Source organism: Bombus huntii, chromosome 14 (genome assembly GCF_024542735.1).
Source record: "Bombus huntii isolate Logan2020A chromosome 14, iyBomHunt1.1, whole genome shotgun sequence".
NCBI classification, from domain to species: domain Eukaryota; kingdom Metazoa; phylum Arthropoda; class Insecta; order Hymenoptera; family Apidae; genus Bombus; species Bombus huntii.
Window position 1 is genome coordinate 5132967 of NC_066251.1, and position 21282 is coordinate 5154248.

Sequence of the window (21282 nt, forward strand, 5' to 3'; positions counted from 1 at the left end):
TTTTATAATGATCTACTTGTTCGATGACATTTAAACATATCTTTAATTTCTAGTTATTATTGAATTTATTAACATGATTGAGCCAGGAACATTAAAATTATTAGATTATTTTAAATAGCAGGAATACTTCAAAAAATGTTTTCTTTATATTCAAATGGATTACAAAAAGGAAAGGGTACCCTTGAAAACCGGAACCTAGCTCGAATTCCCTTCCTCCGGAAGTGAATGAGTCTCCGGTATTATTCTCTTCCTCTCACACCGGAATTCCGTTCATCATTGAGAAAGTTAGCACTTCAGAAAGGGAGACAAATGACCGAGACTTTCCTTTCATATCGAATGCATGTATGAGTTTTTATTAAATTAGATACAAAATTATATTCCACGGCACTCGAAAGAAATAGGAGTTTATATTCTTGGCAATCGTAAAAAAGCGGAGTATTTAGTTTCCTTGAGAAGGAAATTCCAGCAATAAAAGTGCACGATACATAAGTACCGAAACATAAAAAGCGACAATGAGAGGAAGAACATTGGACTTTAAAACTATAAATTCTGGTAGTGGAAAAGCGATGCAAAGGCAGGGAAAAGGAGATAGTAATAATAAAAATCAGCGTTAATGGTGCAAGAAGAAGAATTTCAGCAGTAAAAAAGAGAATAGTGCAAGAAGACTAAGGAGGAATATTTCATAACGATAAAAAAATTTTAAGCAGAACAAGGTCACCAAGAAAAAGAGACAGTAAAAAGAATAATGTTAAGGATATTAAAGAAGTAGTCTCACTAGAATAAAAGAAACCATGTAAAATCATATCAATAAGGAAATTCCAGCATTAAAAAAGCTGCACAGGAACGCGAGGAGGAGCAACAGAAAAACTAGTATCATTACACACGACCGATAATGTACAAGTATATTCGAAAGTGTGAGCTTAATATGGATTACGACCTCGATATCAGACTCGATTATGATTCGTTGGATGGCAAGCTTGTCGCTAGAGAAACTTCTCCTGACCTTACTCATTAATATTTATAATCGCTCGTGTGACGTATCTCGTTGATTATTGCAGCGACCAACAGTGAATTAGGTTGCTTCGATCCACTCATTGAAATCTCCTCCTTTCCTCTCTGTCTCTTTCGTCCAGAAAAAAATCGTTTCATTCTATTTTTCATAAAAACCGACGAAAATTGTTTCGTTCTGTAAAAACCGATGGGATTTAAAAAATATATTTATAAGGTATAAAAAAATTTTTATATTAATTTCTCGTTAAAAATCTTCCATAATTTCATTTTCGAAGTCTGACTGCTACTAATAACGTTAATATGTTAATTCGTAACAATTTATTGCTGTCGACGAATATTTACGTTGTTCCGATTTTACTTTTCTCATTAACTTTTACGATCGTATCTCTCCGAATGATTTTATACAAATACTTGAACGTTGCAATGTAGTGCGTTACATAAACACATCCACGATATTTAGTGGCCAGTACATAAATGGGAAACGCTTACGCGTATACTAATTACTCAACTAATTATATTGTAAGTTTTACTTCTATTTCTTTCTGTGTAACAGCGTATTTAAAAATACATTTCTCGTACTTTTGAAGCACTATTATTTTCTTTTTGCTTTATATAATAAATTTCACGTTATGTTTTAAAGTTCATTGATCTTTATATTTACAATACAATAAGGTATTATTACAAACCTTTACAATAGAATTATATTACAATGTTTAATAAAATCTATATTTAATACAGATCGGCTTCTAAATCGATAGTTTCAATAATAACTACTGGTTTATTATCAGGAATTATTAATTAATAGTCATAAACCAAATTACATTAAATTTACCATGATCTATTAATGTACTCGTCACTGTAATCTATTATAAAATAAGTGTTACAAGTGTATTATTTCCATGTCAGAATTCATCACGCTCTCCAAAACGAACGTGAAAAGAATTCTAAGCGCATCGATCAGGAAATATTCGGTTTCACGATGACTAGGAAGCATAAGCGATTACCAGGCGACACTGGCACAGAATAAACTCAACTTTCAGACCTTCGGTCTTTTTACTCGCGTTGCACTTTCCTTTCAAACACCCCGCGCGAAGCAAATCGCTGTCAACCGAACCAACCTCGATCAACGAGAAAGCCAGAGATATATTCGCTCGAATTCTACGCGAGTCGAACACCGTGACTCTCCCGCGTTCTTCGTCGAACAATTAAAAGGCAAGCTACACTATTACTCATAAATATCCGGCCACTTTGGTCGATTCGTAGTAACAATAAAATTTTATCAGAGTGTACAAATTAACGATGAATTAATACTTATTATGTATTTATGGTATTTATTATGGCTTTAAATCTAGATTACCTGTTAGAATGATAGCAAAAATATGTTTTACTATTTACTATATACTCGTATGTATGTATATCTACTACTACATACATACAGCGATTCGCGAAAGTGTATTTGAGCACTGGAACAGTTTATCATTTCCAAGGATGTTATAAAAATTATCTAAAAAGATTTAAAGATACGAGATTTCTGTGAAATTTATTATGAAATACATATTTGTAGAGAAATAGGATAAATGAATTACTCTTTGATTATATCGATAGATTATATAGATAGATTATTTATATGAAATTAATAACATGTCCATGTACTCTTTTAAGGAAACGTGAATGAACTTATTATCCAAGCTATAGTCTTGTTACGGTGTTAATGATACTACAGAATGCTTCGTATAATATATACATGAACATATTAATGAATATATTAATGAACATACTAATGAATACACATATTCATAAAAGATTTCTACAAGTGTCGGAATATTTTTGTGCGTTACTGTAGCTATGCTGATTATAAAGGATAAATCGTTGTAATATGATTCGTTCGTGATCTTATAATTAAAGTGTATCTTGTCAAATGTAAGCAGGTATCTAGACTCTTGAGCGATAGCGTAAAATGCTTGGAAGGCTCGTTCAGGATTCAACGCGAATCGCCGTTGAAATTGATTGGAGAAACTCGCGTTGCTCATGGACAGAGACAAGATAATAGTTGCGAGATAAGAGGAAGAAGAGAGAGAGAAGTATACGACGCGCCCCTCATTGTGGAATCGCGCGAACCGGGGCGATTCGCTTGTGCAGCACGCGTGCAACGACGCTAGTTACGTGTTAAATATACGCCACAAGCCGAAAGTACGCCAACGAGTATTCTTCGAAAGATTCGGAGCAGAAAATCTGTTGCTCGAGATTGCGTGGGTATTGTAATTGTCGAGTAATGGAGGTTGAAGAGCAGGGGCGTGATCGAATTATAGGGAACGAGCTTTCGATCGTCTTTCTACCGAAGCTTTCTTTTTTATTTTGTGACAGAGAGAAATTGTAGAGAAACGGTTTAGAATATTTTACAAGAAATATGGTAAATGTTCGATATTGCGGCGAAGGAGGTTTATAAGGTTACTTTATTATAGTTTTATCGTAATTTTAGAAAACAGGATTCTATTTCACGAGAACAGCAAATATTCTAGATCATATGATCGTTATTGACATAGTGAAAAGCATCCTGTACAATATTACTAATACTCCGGAAATAATACGCAAATGCCAATTTCTTTTTTCTTAACCAATCAACTATGGAAGTTTTCAATCAAACTGTGGAACTATGGAAGAATCAACTATTTAGTTTTAAAAATCTCTCATTGGGTTAGGTCATGGGGTGCGTAAATAAACGCAAGCGACGACGAATACACTCGTCAAATGCAGTTAACTGGTTAATTGGGTTGCTTATAGTCGCATCAACTACTTTAACCATTAGCGACTATAGTAACTACTCAGTTAGCCAGTTTGTCAGTTTATCAAACAATTTATCTTTGTTATTGTTATGTTATAGCTTGCTAAAGTATTGTTGATTTTGAGACACGATGGTTTCTGTATGTCGAGCAGTATAGGAGAGGATATTCTACTGTAATTGTCTGGTCACAGTCGTTGGAGATGGATTTTTTGATAATATGTACAAGTCGGTGATCTTCGTGTGGCCTTTCTGAATCTAGACATAACCTGTTCTATTCTTGATAGCTTTAACATTAGAACGACTAATGTTGGAACGACGAGTTTTTGGTTTTTTGTTTCTTCAGTTACTGGGAACATGCAGATGATAATTATTAGATAGCAATATTAACTTGGGATTAATCCTGCTAATGAGAAACCAGTTTTCGATCGTCTTTCTGTTGAGGCTTTGCTTTTATCTTCTGATAAAGAGAAATTCTAGAAGAGATTTAGAATATTTCCTAAAAAAATATGATGAATTTTACATATTAGCTTCAGCGCTAGAACTAGAAGATAAATTCGTTGAAACGATGAGTTTTTGATTTATTTGTTTTGAGTTATTGGTTTTTCCAGCCAATGGAAACATACATATGATAATTATTAATTATCGAATTATCGTACAGGAACAACTAGATTCTTAAATGGTCCGATAGAAAGTCTGAACATAAGAACAATAAACCAAATAAGGATGTTCGTAACCCTGAAAGTATCATAAAAAGCAACGCGATTTATTTTCTTTATTTTCTTTCCTCTTCACAGAATCACGCGAAGGAAATCTTAGTTTCCCGGGTGAAATTCGAAATTCAATTATATCGTCCATGAAACGGTTTCACTGTGTTAATAGAACGATATTTCGAGGTTTCCCTTTCCACGGGAGAGTCGCTTTCGGTGCGCCCAACGCTACGCACGTTTCCCCTCTATCTAATTAAGGTATACTAGTTTCGATTTCATATCAGTTATTGCACGCGTAATAGCCGCGCAGAATTCAAATCGCTAGAGCCACTCTCTCGCCGCGTCGCCAAATTCAGTAATCTAAGAGAGCAAATTTATCGAGCGATATTTTCGATAGATTTTTCAAAATTATTTTATTTCCCTTTTATTATATTTACAAGGAAACAACGACACAAATGTGTACGTATATAATAACAAAAATGATTTAATGTAATAATAAATTTAGATTGACAAAAATTGAGAAATTGATTAACCGGATAATATGAGAATTTACATAGAGTTAGACGAACGAAAGAAATAGCAATGAATGTGCACAATTTGAAATTAAATTTTGAAACCGGTCATTTGTAATGATCTGGTAAGGCCCTTAAGCATTAAAATGTGTCTTAGAAGAATTTTACTGATTCGGAATAATTTTTGGAACGTTTTCGATATTTCTGTTATTTTTGTTTTATCCGTGTAATTTCATCAAATTAGCCAGTATGCACGAGTGACCACGTGCAATTCATATCGCACATATAATTCCATGTAAATCCAGTCTAGAATCGCGGCGCGATTTCCCAAGCGACTAGAAACCTTTTCTTACGTCGATCCTGTCATTAACTTCTGCACTGGCCGAGAGATACGAAATACGACTATGAACTTTCATTGTTGCGTAATCGGCCACGATTTCTTGCCGCTTTTTCCACAGCTGTTCGCGGTTATATTCTTGTCGAACGTACGAAGGGTCGTAGTCGTATATCTTGTTTTATCCAGTCGCGAACTATTCGACTCGAATGTTAACGCGGAACGAAGCTCGGTGAATATTCATGAGTCGCTCGACCATTCTCATTTTTGCAACGAGTGCTGCGTTTGTTAACGCGAGCTACGTATTTGGAACTGTTTGGTGGAAGGTTGGAAAACAGCGGACATCTGTCTTTCAGAGGATCTCAGCATCTTTAGAGAAGCTCTGTATTCTTTGCAGTTGCGTTTCAACATAAATAATAGATACAACGGAATTTTATTTATCCGATAGGAAAATAAGAAGTGGATATAAAAGTCAAAATGCGAAACGAGAAACGATGCAAGGATATTAAAACGTTAAGCTAGAATTATCTTTTGAAATGGCTATTTTTTATGTATTTCCTTTGCCGCGGTAAAAATGTTTATCATTATACACGATACGGGTTGATTCTCAGATTATTTGATAATTATACAACCTAGTCACGCGATCCAGAAAAATAAGAACGTTAGTCTGATTGTTTAGAATAATATATCACATTCCCGCTTATTTTTACTCCAATTGTATTTTCCTAATATCGAAAAATATTTCCACGCGGCTTGAATAAAACGCGAAGACCTTGTAAACTGTTGTCGGTGTGCATGATTTCTCGCTTCAGTTTTATATGGAATATTCTTCGAACGTTACAAATACTATCTGTTTGCTGAAACAAGAGCGAAATTGGAATATAAAAATTCAAGGATCGCAGTAGGTTTAGAATCTTGTTTCAACAAAGAGTTCCACTGCAACGCAACCCTGTTTCTCCTTCACGCGCTATTACGCGGAGAAGGTATCGAAGGTATACAAGGCATACTTATTTACGCGCCAGCCACGCAATGAAGAAAAAAAAAACGCGCTTCTGAAAGCGCGACCGAACGCAATTTTCACTGCGAGATTTCCCGCTCGCGGTTGGCTAAAATCGAAAGTAACACACCGGCCATATAAGGCGACGCGTTTCGACGTTTCCCTCGTTCCCTCTTTTTCCATCGCGCCCTTTTCTCGGTTTCTTGCTCTTTCCGCGGCTGCATTAGCATGGCCGCGAAATTACAGAAGCGTGCGCGTCGCTTGTTTATCGACGCGTCGAGGGCAGACGAGCCGAGTAATTAGCCGCGCGCGATTCCAATTGCATTCCACTGCATATTTCGCTCGGCGAAAGCCACGATGTAGCGTTCCTGACACGATTTCTTGGCGAAATCTCATCGATCGAGAGAATAAACTATCCCTTCGTGGCTTAGGAAAATCCTAGAGAAATCCTGGAAATATATTTCTCGCGATCGCACGACGAAATGGAAGTTTCAAAGAAGAATTTAAGTTTCTTAGATGAGATTCGTAGTAGGGGAAAATGCGACAGGGTGAAATATGTGTGTGGAGTGTTTTTCCTATTTTTCCAAACGATACTGGTATATATTATGGTTATACGCGAGAAGAAATGTTGTATAAATATAGATCGGTTGAAGCTTTATTTAAGAGTAAAAATATAACGTAAGACACTCGAGTGGATTTATGATAACAGTACATGAGCACGATCTCGATGTACGATGAGTACGATGAGAGCACGATATGAACACTTTCAAAGGTTTGAATATTTACGCTTATTCGTTTGCTGGAATAACCAGTGAAGGATACGAGTAAGAAAATTGTAGATTTTGAACAAAAGTCAGAAATAAAAGATCGCGTGTAGAAGAGAGAGGGGGATTGGAAGAAAAAGGAATGTAGGAGACACTGGAGAGAATGGACCGTGGTAATAACGTAGAACAATCTTCTTTCTCCTACCAGGTGATATCTATCAAGCCAGGTCTGCTAAGGGATTTCTGCACAACCCAGAATCTGGCGACTTGGTTGCCTCTGGTAAAGGACACCCTGCTGCCGGTGTTTCTGGCGCTGTTCGACAAAATGTTCTGTCGCTACGTGGCGAAGGTCTACACGAAACAGGATCACGCGAGGAGATTATCTCACGGTACGTGATTCTCTGTTCTAATATAAATTGAGTAAAGGTGAGATTTTCTGCAAGCTTATTGGATCACGATCATGCACGGATGTAACATTTTAATCGATTAGTCGTTTCTTTGATAAATTAAATTAATTTAATTGCTAGACGGGGGGCTTTTATGCATTTATGGGGGACTTGAATGTGTTAAAATGCACAGAATATACGATGCTACATCGTCGATCACAAATATTATTGATATCTAGCAGATATAAATTAAATACTTTTCATTGTCATTAGTTTCTAATTATTTTATTATAAATCTATTATTGCATTTGCATCGTATGCATCTCACAATGGAATACCAAATAAAGTGAAATTTGGAATTCAATAAATGTAACAAGTACGTGGGTATCCTAATGCTTGTAGCGTAACTGATAATATAGCGTTATAATGTTTAATAAGTAAAGCAATTATCTTTCTAATCCTTAATTATATAGATAAAAATATATAAATCTACGTAAACATCTGCAGTCCAATTATCATATTTTGTACGAGATCAGCGAGTGTTCCAATAGAATAGAATATCCGACTTATGGTACATCCGATGCTTACAAGAAATCTTGCATCAAGACACGATAGACCGATTTTACGATATTTTCTTGCGAGGATGGTATCGATTGCAGGATGAAAAATGCAACGTGTTGACCCAGAGTACACGCGTGGGAACGAGCTGCATCGAACGCGTAATCGTCAAGGAGAAATATCAGTTACGCGACAGCCCGTCATCTCGCAATCCTGGTAACCGCGTATCGCGCGGTTAATTTCTCTTTTACTAGCGCCATTTATTTGTTCTTCCCTCTTTTTTTTTTTTTTTTTTTGCCTCTCGTTTCCTATAAAATAATACTCCGAACGTTTCTCGATCGTCGATCGTCCCGATATTTCTGTCTGCGAAATGATTTATAGCCGGCCAACGTCGAGCCACGACGCTTGATTTCACTATGTGTTTCATTTTTGCGGCTCCGCTAATATAGATCGCGAGGTGAGCGAATTTTGCGCAACGACCACAACAGAAGAGAAATTGACGGCCCGTTTCTAGACGATTTCACGAAAAAATTTCTGTTACGCTTCCAGGCGGCATTGATGGGAAGTTTCGTCACTTCGAGCAGGACGCCGAGTATAAGCTGCAGTTGAACCTGAACCACGGACTCAAGTTCCCCTTGACTAACGGAAGCCTCTACGGCCGGTTGCACAATCATCAGAACAGAGGCGAGTGTACACTAATTTTTCGACACGCTTCCTTTGCTCCTTCTATTATTGCCTCTTCTCTCCTCCTTTCTCTCTCTCTCTCTCTCTCTCTCTCTTTCTCGTTGTTTTTAGCGGTAGCTAGCTTATGTAGGATTTCTTTAGTGCTGACATTTACGCTTGTTGCCCATTGACACGCTCTATGTCCGGCTATCGCGATTTATTATATGTTATAAAAACTACAGTTAATACGAAATATGGAAGTATGACACACATATGTTTATAAAAAGTGGGTACAAATGTTCGAATACTTTCGTGACCACAATGCACTTTATATGGTTCGTAGTATAATTTCAAAAGCAAAGAATATATTTTTTAATTATTGTTGAAACGAGGATACGGTTTGTGTATCAAACTAATCGCGATTAAATTAATTTACGAAGCGTTAAGAGTACAACTTTTAATTAGAACATTATTTCGATCCTTTTGGAATAAATACTTAGTCGATATAATTATCAAATTCTTTCCGGGCAGAATAATCTTTTCCGGATAAAAGTCGTTCGTTATTCGTTAAAATTCTGCTTTCTATTTATTCGAGTGTTTCATTATTATTTATTCGAATAATTTTAAAAGTATCGTATTATTATTACGAAATTAATAATTTCTTTTACGAATGATAACAAGGATAATTGTTGGTTAATTTTTAAAAAATTGTCTTTACGTGGATGTATTCGATCCGCACGCATCCGTAACAACACCAAATTCTAATACTCTGTCAGAGTACTCCACTTATGTAGTCACCTTATTTACATACATTTCCAAAATCATTTTCCGAAACGATTTAAAAAATTCATTCATTCCGATGAATATTCATTATTTCGAAGCAACTTCCACCAATGAATTCCACTCCTATTTATAGAAATGTGCGAAGGTTTCACAGCCATATTGATCTGGCGAACAATGCCGGTGCTGTTGCAACGCTGAATATTTATTAAAAATTCCTGAATCCTCCGACAATGGTTTCTTGCGCATTATCTGTACTTCGAAAAATCTTTAGAGAATCACGAATTCTCCGAAGGGGCCATTTTATTGGATACCAGGGACAAATAGCTGCCGATAGGCAACTATCTCTCGGAACATGCTCTGAATTTTTGATCGGGAACCATCGCACGACCCGGTTAACACGCGTTAGGAATTTCGTGGGACGATAATCCGTCGCCGATAGAAAGTGCCGTTTCCTCGCGAACGATAGCACAAATACCTTGAATTATGGGCCACTGTGCAAGTAGGAAATCGATATTCTCGGTCACGTTTTCTAGAATTTCTGACGGTACACTTTTCTCCTGCCCTTGAAAATCAATTCTCTCGTACTTTTTCAACCGAGTCTTTCGGAAGACAAACTAAGTAACTCCACCTTTTCTACTAATTTTATAATTTCGTTGCGTAAGCACACGAATATCCAGTTCTTAAGAACGATTTATTCGATGAAACGAATCCGTAAGCAGGTGACATAAATAATGGTAAACTAAATGATAAAGAATCATTATTTTTCTGTAATTTTCAATTTATGGAGTTGATTAATAGGCTCAGTGAGTAGGTCAGTCGTCGAATTCTTTTATCCTAACTCTATACTGATTTTAATTTAAGAATCAATAAAGGCCAATTAGTGAAATAATGCGTCAAGTCTTTCACACTTTCCCAATTTTTTAATTCTTCCATCCTGACTGTATAATGATCTTAATTGAAGAACCACCGAAGGCCAGACAACAAGATAATACGTAACACAGTTATATTAGAAGAATCAAAGTCAATCTATCTGAAATTGTCGTGTTTTCAATAATTTTCAATTTTATAATTACAGAAATTTATTTTCAAAGAGCGAGAAATTTTATTTCAAAGAGAGAGACGTTTATTTTCTAGTTAAGAGACTAATAATTGATAAAATAAAACTTTTCATGTAGCCCGCAAAGAATTCCTAAATAACAAAATTCGCCGACGAATGCCCTGGAAGGGTAAAAAAGAGACAATGGAAATGATGTTGCAGGCAAAACTGGTACGATAACGATGGGGATACAGCACTACCCAAGAATACAATCTCTCAACGAGGACAATAATTACGCTTCTCTCCCCGCAGAACTCTCTTCCTACGCCAGCTCGACCTTCGAGCCACGCCAAGAAGCAAACGTCGTGGAAACAACGAGAAAGAGCACCGTGGACCAGCAGAACAAACGTTCAAGACCAAATGAGATTTTCCAGGAGCTACCCGGCAGTCGTCGAAAAATTGGTAGTACCGACGTCTTTGGTCAGAATATGGAAAACCTAGTCCAGCTGGATGATCCTTGCAGCAAAAGGAAGTTTACGAAGAGTCTAGATGAGATTCGAGAAGAACCTCCGAGAAGGCACGCAAGGAGCGCGCTTGGCTTGGAAAATTTGATCATTGGCTTAGATAACAATCTGCAGGAAGAGCCACGTTGCCCTAGAATCGCTCTGAGGAGAAATCAGAGCTTCGATCATGCTAGATGCCAATCGTAAACATTATTGATTTCTTTGGAAATTGTATTATCGAGACTCTCTTGCACTGTTAAAGTAATATTATTAGCGAAAGTTTACAACTTACAAGTTACCAATATTAAACAATTCTTAAGCTCTAATGACAAGTTTAGTAATGGAATAAGCGTAGTTTCATAAGACTATTTACAAATGTTTAATGATTATATTAAAGATTGTTTGATATAAATATTAAAAGTTTGGAAAGCTTCCTAGAATTCTATTGGATAATTGGCCTAGTATTATTAGTAAAAGTTTGCGAAGTGCAAGCGACTGAATGAATCTATAAATAAATTTTATAAATTAATAAGATTATAAAATCACCTGTTGCCTATTTTGAAATATTGCAAAATCGTGCAGCAACTTGCAAATTATCAATTCGCTAATATTATCATTTTCTAAATTATCGTGCAAGAGGATCTGTATAAGAATAGCATGAATACTTTTTATGGAAAATGTTTCAGGTACCATCGACCGGCGCTGGACTCGAGGACGTACGACTTAAAGAAGCAAGATCAGAAGAAAGAACAGCAGAATACTCAGAGAGAGGAGACTCAGGAGGAAGGTGATGGTTATGAGACTTCCGATGATGAGAGCTGCGATCTGGAGAATGGAGATTTCGATACCATGAGCTCTTGCAGGAGTCGAAGCAGAAGCTGTTGCTCCGTTACCACAGTGGCCAACGACGATTTCGAATACTTTCAACGTAAGGGAACTAAGGTAACATTTCCAGCAGCACCCTTTCATACTTCCTAAAGCGTCTTACAATTTTCATAAAGGAACATTTGAGAAACTTACAAACTTGTATTCTATTTTTACATTTTTTTGGAAACATTATTCCTTTTTCTCTTTTTAATTTTTACCTCGTTTTATTTTCATTGATATAAGTTAGGAAATGAAATAGAAGAAACACATAATAATCTTTACAATTTAGATTTAGTATTTATATTGGTACAATAACTTTCTTCTTCTCAAAACGTAACTTTTAGTTTCAAAGAGTTTTGTTGTATATTTTGTTGGAGTGCAAAGGGTTGGATTCGAAGTCGTAGTTACCAAAGTCCATGTAACGTTTTCGCTGCAATTTACACATACGTCATTTGAACTGTTAATTTAATTAGTACATCTGCTTTAACAAAATTTCATAGCAAAAGTAACGAACAGTGTGTTAAAAGGAACATCATCGGTTAAACTCAAACTCAATTCAACACTTCTAATGGAAGAAAAGGTGCAATTCCTGAAGTGAAAACTATGCTCGTATATTATATTTTAGTAGCCGTAAAGGTGAAACTCGTACCGAATTCCCATGATTTTTTCCATCTCACACCACCGCCACAGCTTTCCATTTATCACGCCAAAGTCGGCAACGAAAATGTGCTGAAACAAATACAATACTATCGCTTGAAATAAAGCCATTTCTAATGGAAAAAATATGCAATTCCAAAAGCGAAGTAGCTGCTAGATTCTAGCAGCGCGCAATGAATTCGTTAAACGTACACCAGATTGCTATAGTCTTCTCCATTGCACATCACCACCAGCTTTCCATTTATCACGTGAAATTCCACGCAAACCACGTTGAATCATACTTCAAATGTGCCGAAACAAGCACTAGCTTAAAATAAACCTCATGATGAAATGTTTCTGATATAAGAAAAAAAATGTATACTCCTAAAAACAGAGTTCCTAACATTTTAATAGCGCAATGAACGCGTTAAATTTACATCAAATTGACACAGTCTTCTTCATCGCACATAATCACCAACTTTCCATTTATCATCTGAAATTCTAAGCAAATCACGCTTAAACATACTTGGCGACGAAAATTTGCCGACACCAACATTATCATTCAGACCTAAGATACAGCCATTTTTTACATTAAAAAATATACAATTCCAAAAGCGGAGCAACTTAACAACGAACGCATTAGACTTACACCAAACTGCCATAATCTTCTATATCGCACATTACCATCAAGTTTCCAATTATCACCTAGAAGTCTACACTAAACCTCGTTGAAAAATCCATCGCGAACAAACCAACAAAACTATCTCCATTTTACCCATGCACATTGTCGGTGAAAAGTGCGAGGACCATTGGAATTACTTCATCGAGAACATGATTGGCCTTTCATCGATTGCATAATGGAGGATCGTGAGAACGTGCTGTTTTGCAGGTGGAGCTGCTGCCCTCGAAGAGAGCCAGCGAGGTAAAGGTCAACATGCGATCTTTCACGCCGAGGATCATCGAGAACGGGACGGAAGAGAGGAGGAACAATCTGATAGACACGAAGCCGAGCATACAGTCGTATCATTTGAAGAAAACGAGAATAGGTCCTGGCTACTCGATGAACGATCTCGACAAGCTCACAGTCGATCGGAGGATGCCGAATCTTTCGATCGAGAGCTTGAAGAGCACCCTAAAAAATTCGGACGTCAGCTACCTGGACAATGGGGACATCTGCAGGCACGACATTGGCGGATCTGCACCTGACTTCAAGAAAATCTTCGTTACTGAATTTATATGAAAATTCTGGAGGACAGAATTTGTGGAAATTTCTTTGGAAAGAACGATCTGTGTTTTAGTGCACTCTAATTTTCTGACCCATTTTTCGTCTTTTTTCTTTTTTGTTTGTTTTTTTTTTTCTTGATAGAATTTGACTAGTAGAATTAAAAAGGATACCAATTTTAAATTTAGGGTGGCATCTTTAGCCTAAATTTAGGCCTGATTACATCATAATCAGGATAGTCTAATTGTTACGCTTGAAACTAACTTCATCAGGTCTATTATATAATACAAATACGCTATCGAAGCATACAGAAGTTAATGGAAAATTTACAGTGCCCTGAGGTGAAGTCAATGATTAAAAGCAATGATAGCATGATAGCCAATGATCTTAGTAAAGTAGGTTGGAGAAGATCTTGGATGAAGTAACAATAGAGTAAAAGACGAGCATAAGGAAGATTGTACAAAGTGTTCATTGTAATATAAGCCAATATTATAATTAATTTCTTTTAAGAAGCTAAGGTATATCTTGTACAAAACAATGGCGAGTCATTTCTGAAAAAATGCGTAAGACTTTGGCACGAGAGGAATGGAAAGACTGTACAAAGTATTCTTTCACAAAGAGACGTGTTCTTCTTTTAGAAAAATTAGGACTGATCTTGCATTAGAAATCTTATATATAGAATCGATTTTGTAAAATGTACAGAATTTTTCTTTATACAAGAAGATCGTTAAGGCTGTAGAAAAATTTGCTCTTTTACGAAAGCGAGGGTCGTGCCTAAGTAGAAATCGCGAGGTAATCTCCCGCAGTTCCTCTACGCCTAAGATCTAGAAAATTATATAACAACCACACGGAAGTAGCCGGATTGGAAAGTTTGCAAGAATGTAGCCAGCCCGGTTAAAGAAGATAATTAATCCAATTGTCAGTTTCTTGTTTTCTCGTTCGATAATTATTGGCTTTTCAAGGTTCGAATAAATACAATCAGGATGCGGAAGGACGCGTTTAAGTTTTTCCAACAGCTAATTACCGATATTTGAACGAGGATAGATCGAAGTTCGATTTAAAGATCGTATGAGAGTGTGTGCGCTATATAGAGATACAAATGGAAAGGAAAATTAATTAAATTGTGAGTTTCCTATTTTCTGCTCGATAACTATCGATTTTCCAAAGCTTAATATAAATAGAGTGCAAGAAGATTCCTTTAAACCTTCGCAGGTTTTCGTGTAATTGCCTGAATGATATTCCAACGACGATAGATTAAAACTCGATTAAAAAATCGTATGAAAGCGTGTACGCGATACGGGGAAACAAATGGAAAGGAAAATTCGAAAAAACTGATTTGAAACGGTGATTCTGCGTTTTAATAGAACGATACATTGCGGTGCGTCATCTGTCCATAAATCACGACCGGCCGACGTAATAACTTATGGGTCTGGAATCGAAATTGCAACGAGGCTGAGTTACGATCCGTATAGATACGAGACAATGTCTAAACAGAAATGGTGTAAAATATGTGTAAAATATGTGCTCCCGTTGTTCCCACAATCCCGTATCGGCCATTTACGTAACGCGAGATGTTTTTGAAAACAACATGTCCAACGCCTTCGATTATTGTATAAAGATCGTTTTGTATATATCTTGTACATTTTGTACGGTATTATTTAATTCATTAAATATACATATATGTGTACGTGGCAACACGTGTGTTCACAGGTGCGTTTGTCCCGTTTAATTCCCAGCTCGGGCCGATACAGAGAATAATTAACGATCATAACAGACATAACAGGGAATAAAGAATAACAATAAATTGACAAAAAATAACGAGAATAAAGAGAGAGTATCTCTTTTATCTTGATTACCTTTATCGATATAAAGAAAATCTTTCAAAGTTGAATGAAAATGAAGAATATTGTAATTCATGATTTTTTACCATGAAGTCATTGGCTTCAAGTTTTCAATATTCTAGATGTCTTCTTAGAAGGGACTAGATGTTTTGTCATAAACCAATCGATACATTTATTTTATTCTTTATAAGAAAATATTAAAGTATCTCGACCTAGTTTTGTTGACAACTCTTGAAATTTTATGATCCAATCAACTTTCTTCAAAGTTAGGATGTTCGTTAATAACAATAAAAAGACACAATTGGATCTGAATAATCCAAAAAAAGTTTAAGTTCGTAAAACTTGTCGTATAAAAAATAAAAGGAAAGAATTAAGAATTAAGAATTTATTTCTATGATAGAATTCTTATAAAAATAGGGAAAAAAGAAAAAAAAATTACGAAAGTTTACAAAATCACGATAGAGTCTCGATCTTCGAGTAGATAAATATCTTCCTCAGCTTTAACTAGTGATTAGAATCGTAGGCGATCGTGAAATCTTCTCACAGCAATCTGACTGCAATTACGTGGCACGTGTGTACCCAGTATAGTTGTTTTTCCTTGACTTGTTGCAGAGATTACACGTGTACGCCCTCGGATAGGTCCTAATCTTCGTTTAATTAACTAATTAACCTGTATACATACTGTCTTTTTATTACTCTAACGTTGACTAGCAATACACGGTTTGGCATCGTTAATCGTATCTCTAATTGTTCTCGCCAGTGGCGTAGAGATTGATTATCCATTCGAGGAAAAAGGAGATACGTGAGTATGTGTTGAAGCTGAGATCGCGTTATTGTCACGTTGCTACGTCGATTAATTGATTTTCGACATTTTGATATCGAAGAGAATCGAACGTATATCATTGTGTCAATTTGTCAGAGAAACGCTCGTCGATGCTCGCTGGTTCCATAGTCTCGATTAATTAGAGTATATAATCAGAGAACGATTAATTAGAGCATATCGTTATAAATACAAGGACTATGATAAAGCTTTGAAAGTAACACTTCTAACGAGCAATCAATTAACTTATCGCTGTCTAAACTATTCGAGTATTTTAAGAAATATCGCGATATATTATCCACAGAGCACGGATTTTCTATGCAATTTTATATTTTTACGAACATAGCTCACAATATATAGTATCGATATCTATGCATTTTGTACAAAGATGTATAAAATATCCAAAGTAAAGTATTCCGAATGAAAAGAAACTTTACTTTGGGCGCGTTCGTTTAATCGTGTTTTTATAAAAATCTAAATTTGCATAAACATCCGTAGTCTACCACGAAACTTATTGAGAAACAATCTGCGCAGAGATTCGTGTCACCTACTAAAAATTATATTCCGTATCTTTGATAAATCTTTTGCACATTGCACGCATTCTATGCTGTGTAATTGCCACGAACGTTTTATGACCCGCAGTGCAATTATCGATATCGTGTAATTAAATATTACAAGGCGACAAATCGTATCTTTACAATCCAAATTGTTCCACGCTACTGTATAAATATAAATCCGCACGCTTTGGTAAAAATTCATTGCAACGTAGATCTACGATATTGATCCTGAGATCAATGGCTCGCGTAGACGAGATCGTTTCCGCGAAAGATTGCCTCGATCATCGACTTCCGGTTGAACTTTCCTCCCCTGGACTCGACGATCGCCACTAGTTGCTGATATCGCTTCCAGGCGGTCACCGAGGCCGCTTCCCCTTCCGGCGTGTTCTTAATCTTGTGATATACGTCCGTACTCCTAACCGCAGCCTCGGAAGTCTGACAAATGCTTTCCGAATCCGGTATCATCTGAAATTTGAGAAAAAAACATTTTTAACTCGCAATTGCTATCGTCGGATCGTAAATCGCTCACAAGACTTCGACACGAGTCATTTAATTTTTAAAGTTGGCTTTTTTAGCTTCTAAATTTTATATTGTTACTAAAATAACCTTGGAAATGGAATGTATATAAAGATTTGCTTCGCTCACTATATATACTAATATAACAAGTATTCTAGATATTTTGTATATTTTTCTGAACTTTTGCACTTTTAGATTGTCTAGTAATTTCCTACAACCTAGCAATCTTGAAAATTCTTTTCCCTTAACAAAATTTCCTTAATTCGATATTTCATCCTGTTTCATTCAATTTCTGACTTGGAAAATCTATTTGATCGGATTATAATATACTGTTGTACTTAGATAAGGTGATTATAAAACATAAAATTGTTAAAGGTCGTAGCAATCAAAGCGTAGTTAAAGTATCTTTTCAAGAGTAAGCCAGATATCCAGACGCTTTTTATATATTACGATTACTCTCTTTTAAAAAGTATATACACTCGCTCGTTCGTCTTTTGTTCTCATTTAAGGTTTCATCTTTGAGAGAGTTACTTCTTACAAACCATTTTAAAAGCTCGTTGCTTTCATTTGCTAAATTGTGCAAGCTCTTAAGCTCGCCAGACATTATTCCATCGGCCGAAAGGGATCTAAATCACCGGGCCGTTCTTTTTACGTCTCAGCCCCAATTAAAATTCACTTTTATTCTGCAAACACGAGCTCAATTGTATTACAATCGTTCCAGTTAATCCTGGAAAATCCTCGCTATTCTCTTCTTAACGTTCTCGTTTCGTTATCCCTCTTTATTTCAACGAATACGCTAAAGTATTACCAATTACCATCTTTCACGGCGGACGATCCTCTCGAAACTCTCGACTTTCCTCGAATTCAAAGTCTCTCCCAGATTAGTTAAGTTACTTCGCCTGAATCCACGCAATTTAAATTCCAGCAACTTGCATTCCCCTTATTAGCTTAGAATTGTCATTCAAAATTGTTATTCATGCTGTATATTAATTTCTTTACTGAACATACGTTTACACGTTTGTAAGTGTATATTTGAACGTTTTCTAACTATACGTACATCTTTAAATTGGTTAAAAAATTCTAAGAGTATGATTATGACAGTCGTATTACACTATAATGCTAATAAAATTTCAAAAAGTTTTGCATGAGACGTATAATATATCCGAATATTCAGTTGATAAATGTTCGATAAATATTCAGTGATAAATGATGAAATACTTTGGCGAGCAACGCTGTAATTATTCCCTGAGTAACGTGATGTCACTACAATTTACGACTTAACTTGTATTCTCTTCAAGAAGATTATTCGACTACGAGTTGAATTCGTATAACTCATTCGGCTAATCTGAACCAGGCTTAAGGCAGCGATTAATTCCCTAACAAATTCTCCGCTATTATTCGGATCGCTTGGCTAATTATTAGCAATTTTCCTAGCTACTGTAATTTGCTCGACACACTGGAAAAGCGGTCGGTTTGATCACGCCTCTCGATCTCTCGTCGCTTGCTCAGGTTGACCGATGTTTGTAGGACGCCGTGTATACAGATGTAACACAAGCCTAAAGCCAGCCCCTCGAAATCAATACTCGGGATTACACTGTTACTAAGGATTCCCATCCCCCATCGCCAGATTCACCCCCGTGTGCCAGCCACTGGCGGGGTTCAATGGCCAAAATACGGGCCTTCGAACGTGTTACACTTTCGAAAACGAACATACACACACGCGCGCGCGCGCGCGCACTACCCTTCGATTGTCTTCGTTTCTCTCTTCTCTTTTCCCTTCCTTTCTTTTTGACCATTCAGAGTTTTCAGAACAACTCGACTCGATTGCGTGGAAAAGCGTTGAAAGCGAATTGCTTTATCTCGACGGTTGCAACTTTTAAAAAGCATTTCACTGTTCCTCGATTCGCTGACCGCTGGAACAGAGTAAGATGGACAGTCGAAAACAATGAAGCTTCGAGTAGCTCTTTTTATTACCCTTTTTATTGCAAATGAAAATGTAGTCGTTTCTTTCGCTGTCTTCTTTTAAACTTATTCGTTTTAGTCGCATCGTTGTAGCAGGACAGTTGCACAGTTAGAATTCTAGATTGAACTTTATAGTCCATAATTTTTGGAAAAGCGGTTTTAATGTTTAACGTTCGAGTTATGTTTCAGGCAAGTAACATTAACATTAAAATACGATGTAATAGTAAAAAATTTATCGAACGTTAATTTTTCTACGTATTACATACGTATTACATACGCCACTGTGCAAAGGTATGTGATCCCACGTTTAGTTCTAAGAGAACATAATTTAGTTACAATATTACGAATAATTGACCTGCAACGATTTTATCATTCGTTCTTATTACAATTGTATCTCGTGATACAAAGCTTTCTAAAGCTTCTTATAAATGTCACAAGAAGGCGTTGAATACTGCTTTTAATCATAACTTTCCTATTAAGACACATAGTTTAGCAACATTTATCTGTTGTTAATACAAACTGAGTTAAATATCCACAAACGACTATGTCATATTACACACTCAAGAAACAAATAAAATTCTCATTGTTGTCAAATAGAATACGTGCCTTTGCATAACAAAAGACAAAAAGTATGTTAATCTAAATATTATCAAGCACTATAGTGCTTAAATGTTAATAAGAATTTCTCTATTAACAACGTTATCTTCTTGCCAGGTTTGTCAAGATTGAAAAGAAACGAGAATAGTTTAACGTCCGGAAGGTTGCGATTTTATGGTAGAAATATCGTCAAAGTTTCTATTTGATCGTCAATAAGATGGAACAATAATTCTGATGAGCTTGTAGCCCAGGAATTGCTACTTTTATGACTGGAAAAAAGTTAGAATATCTTCCCCCTCTATTTACGCTGGAGAAGTTTTAAGCACGGGCTATAGGAAGTTTTGAAAGACTCTGGCAGCCACTTTAACTTTTTCCACTTCCGCTCTGAGCAACGATAAACATTTATCTTCTTCGAAAATTCGCGAACACGAGCGTTTTAACTTGGCTAACAGTCATGGAAGAACAGTTATTCGCCAAATTCCTAGAATATTGTCGACGAAACACACGAACGAGTTAAAATAGGACATTGAGTCTTCATTTATTACGTAAACTCTATTCCATTTTTATTTCGCTCCGCTTTATATTCGAGCATTTGGTCCCTCCTATATCTTTGATTGGTTGTATGAATGTAAATTGATTGAAATAATTAGAGAATTGAGCGTTATGGTTGTATATATTTGTTTAATGATTGTGTCAATTTACAGATACACGATTGTTTGCAAGTGCGTGATAAACTTTGATAATATCAGTTAATTTGACAAGATATACACGATATTCTTCTTTGGCTTTTACGACCATCTGCCTCGTAAATCATTGAGCAAAACGGAGCTGTTTACTAAATAGTATTCAGATTTAAGAATTATGAGATTTAATTTAAATCTATCGACGCTTTAAAAATACTTTTGCTTTGGACTTAAGAAATTTTGCAAGACCACGTAACCCAAAAGGTAACGGTATAAAATCAGTTTAATAACTACGAAAAGTATTTACATCTATACTTATTTTCAAATAGAACGTCTTTTATTTATCAAGTAATATCTATTATTACTTATGTACTTCATTTTCGCAGTACCAAACTTTTGTAGGCACGTATACGAAATTTAATAAGCTTGTAGCTAATTACTTGCTGCAATAAATGTTATAATATATACAGTGCAAATACTTTTTCTTGCCACTGTACAATTATAGGAAAGTAATTTGAAAAAACTTGTAAGACTAATTATTTATC

At 35.9% G+C, this 21282-nt stretch overlaps 2 protein-coding genes across 4 annotated transcripts in view; one reads left to right on the forward strand and one right to left on the reverse strand.

The window, feature by feature from the left end:
• Positions 1-15456, forward strand: part of LOC126872972 (uncharacterized) — a 27895-nt gene extending 12439 nt beyond the window's left edge. The window contains exons 4-8 of one of the 3 annotated variants that reach the window (XM_050633290.1): positions 7316-7496; positions 8601-8735; positions 10756-11239; positions 11723-11964; positions 13429-15456. In XM_050633290.1, the coding sequence (XP_050489247.1) occupies positions 7316-7496; positions 8601-8735; positions 10756-11239; positions 11723-11964; positions 13429-13745 (1359 nt within the window). In that variant the 3' untranslated portion in view covers positions 13746-15456. Of the gene's footprint in view, positions 1-7315; positions 7497-8600; positions 8736-10755; positions 11240-11722; positions 11979-13428 lie in introns of all 3 variants that reach the window. The other 2 variants (XM_050633289.1, XM_050633291.1) reach the window with 2 other exon arrangements.
• Positions 15457-17382: 1926 nt separating this feature from the next.
• LOC126872991 (uncharacterized) overlaps positions 17383-21282 on the reverse strand; it is a 48482-nt gene continuing 44582 nt past the window's right edge. Inside the window, exon 4 of the mRNA XM_050633347.1 lies at positions 17383-17444. The gene's annotated coding sequence lies outside the window, so the exon portion shown is untranslated. The remainder of the gene's footprint in view (positions 17445-21282) is intronic.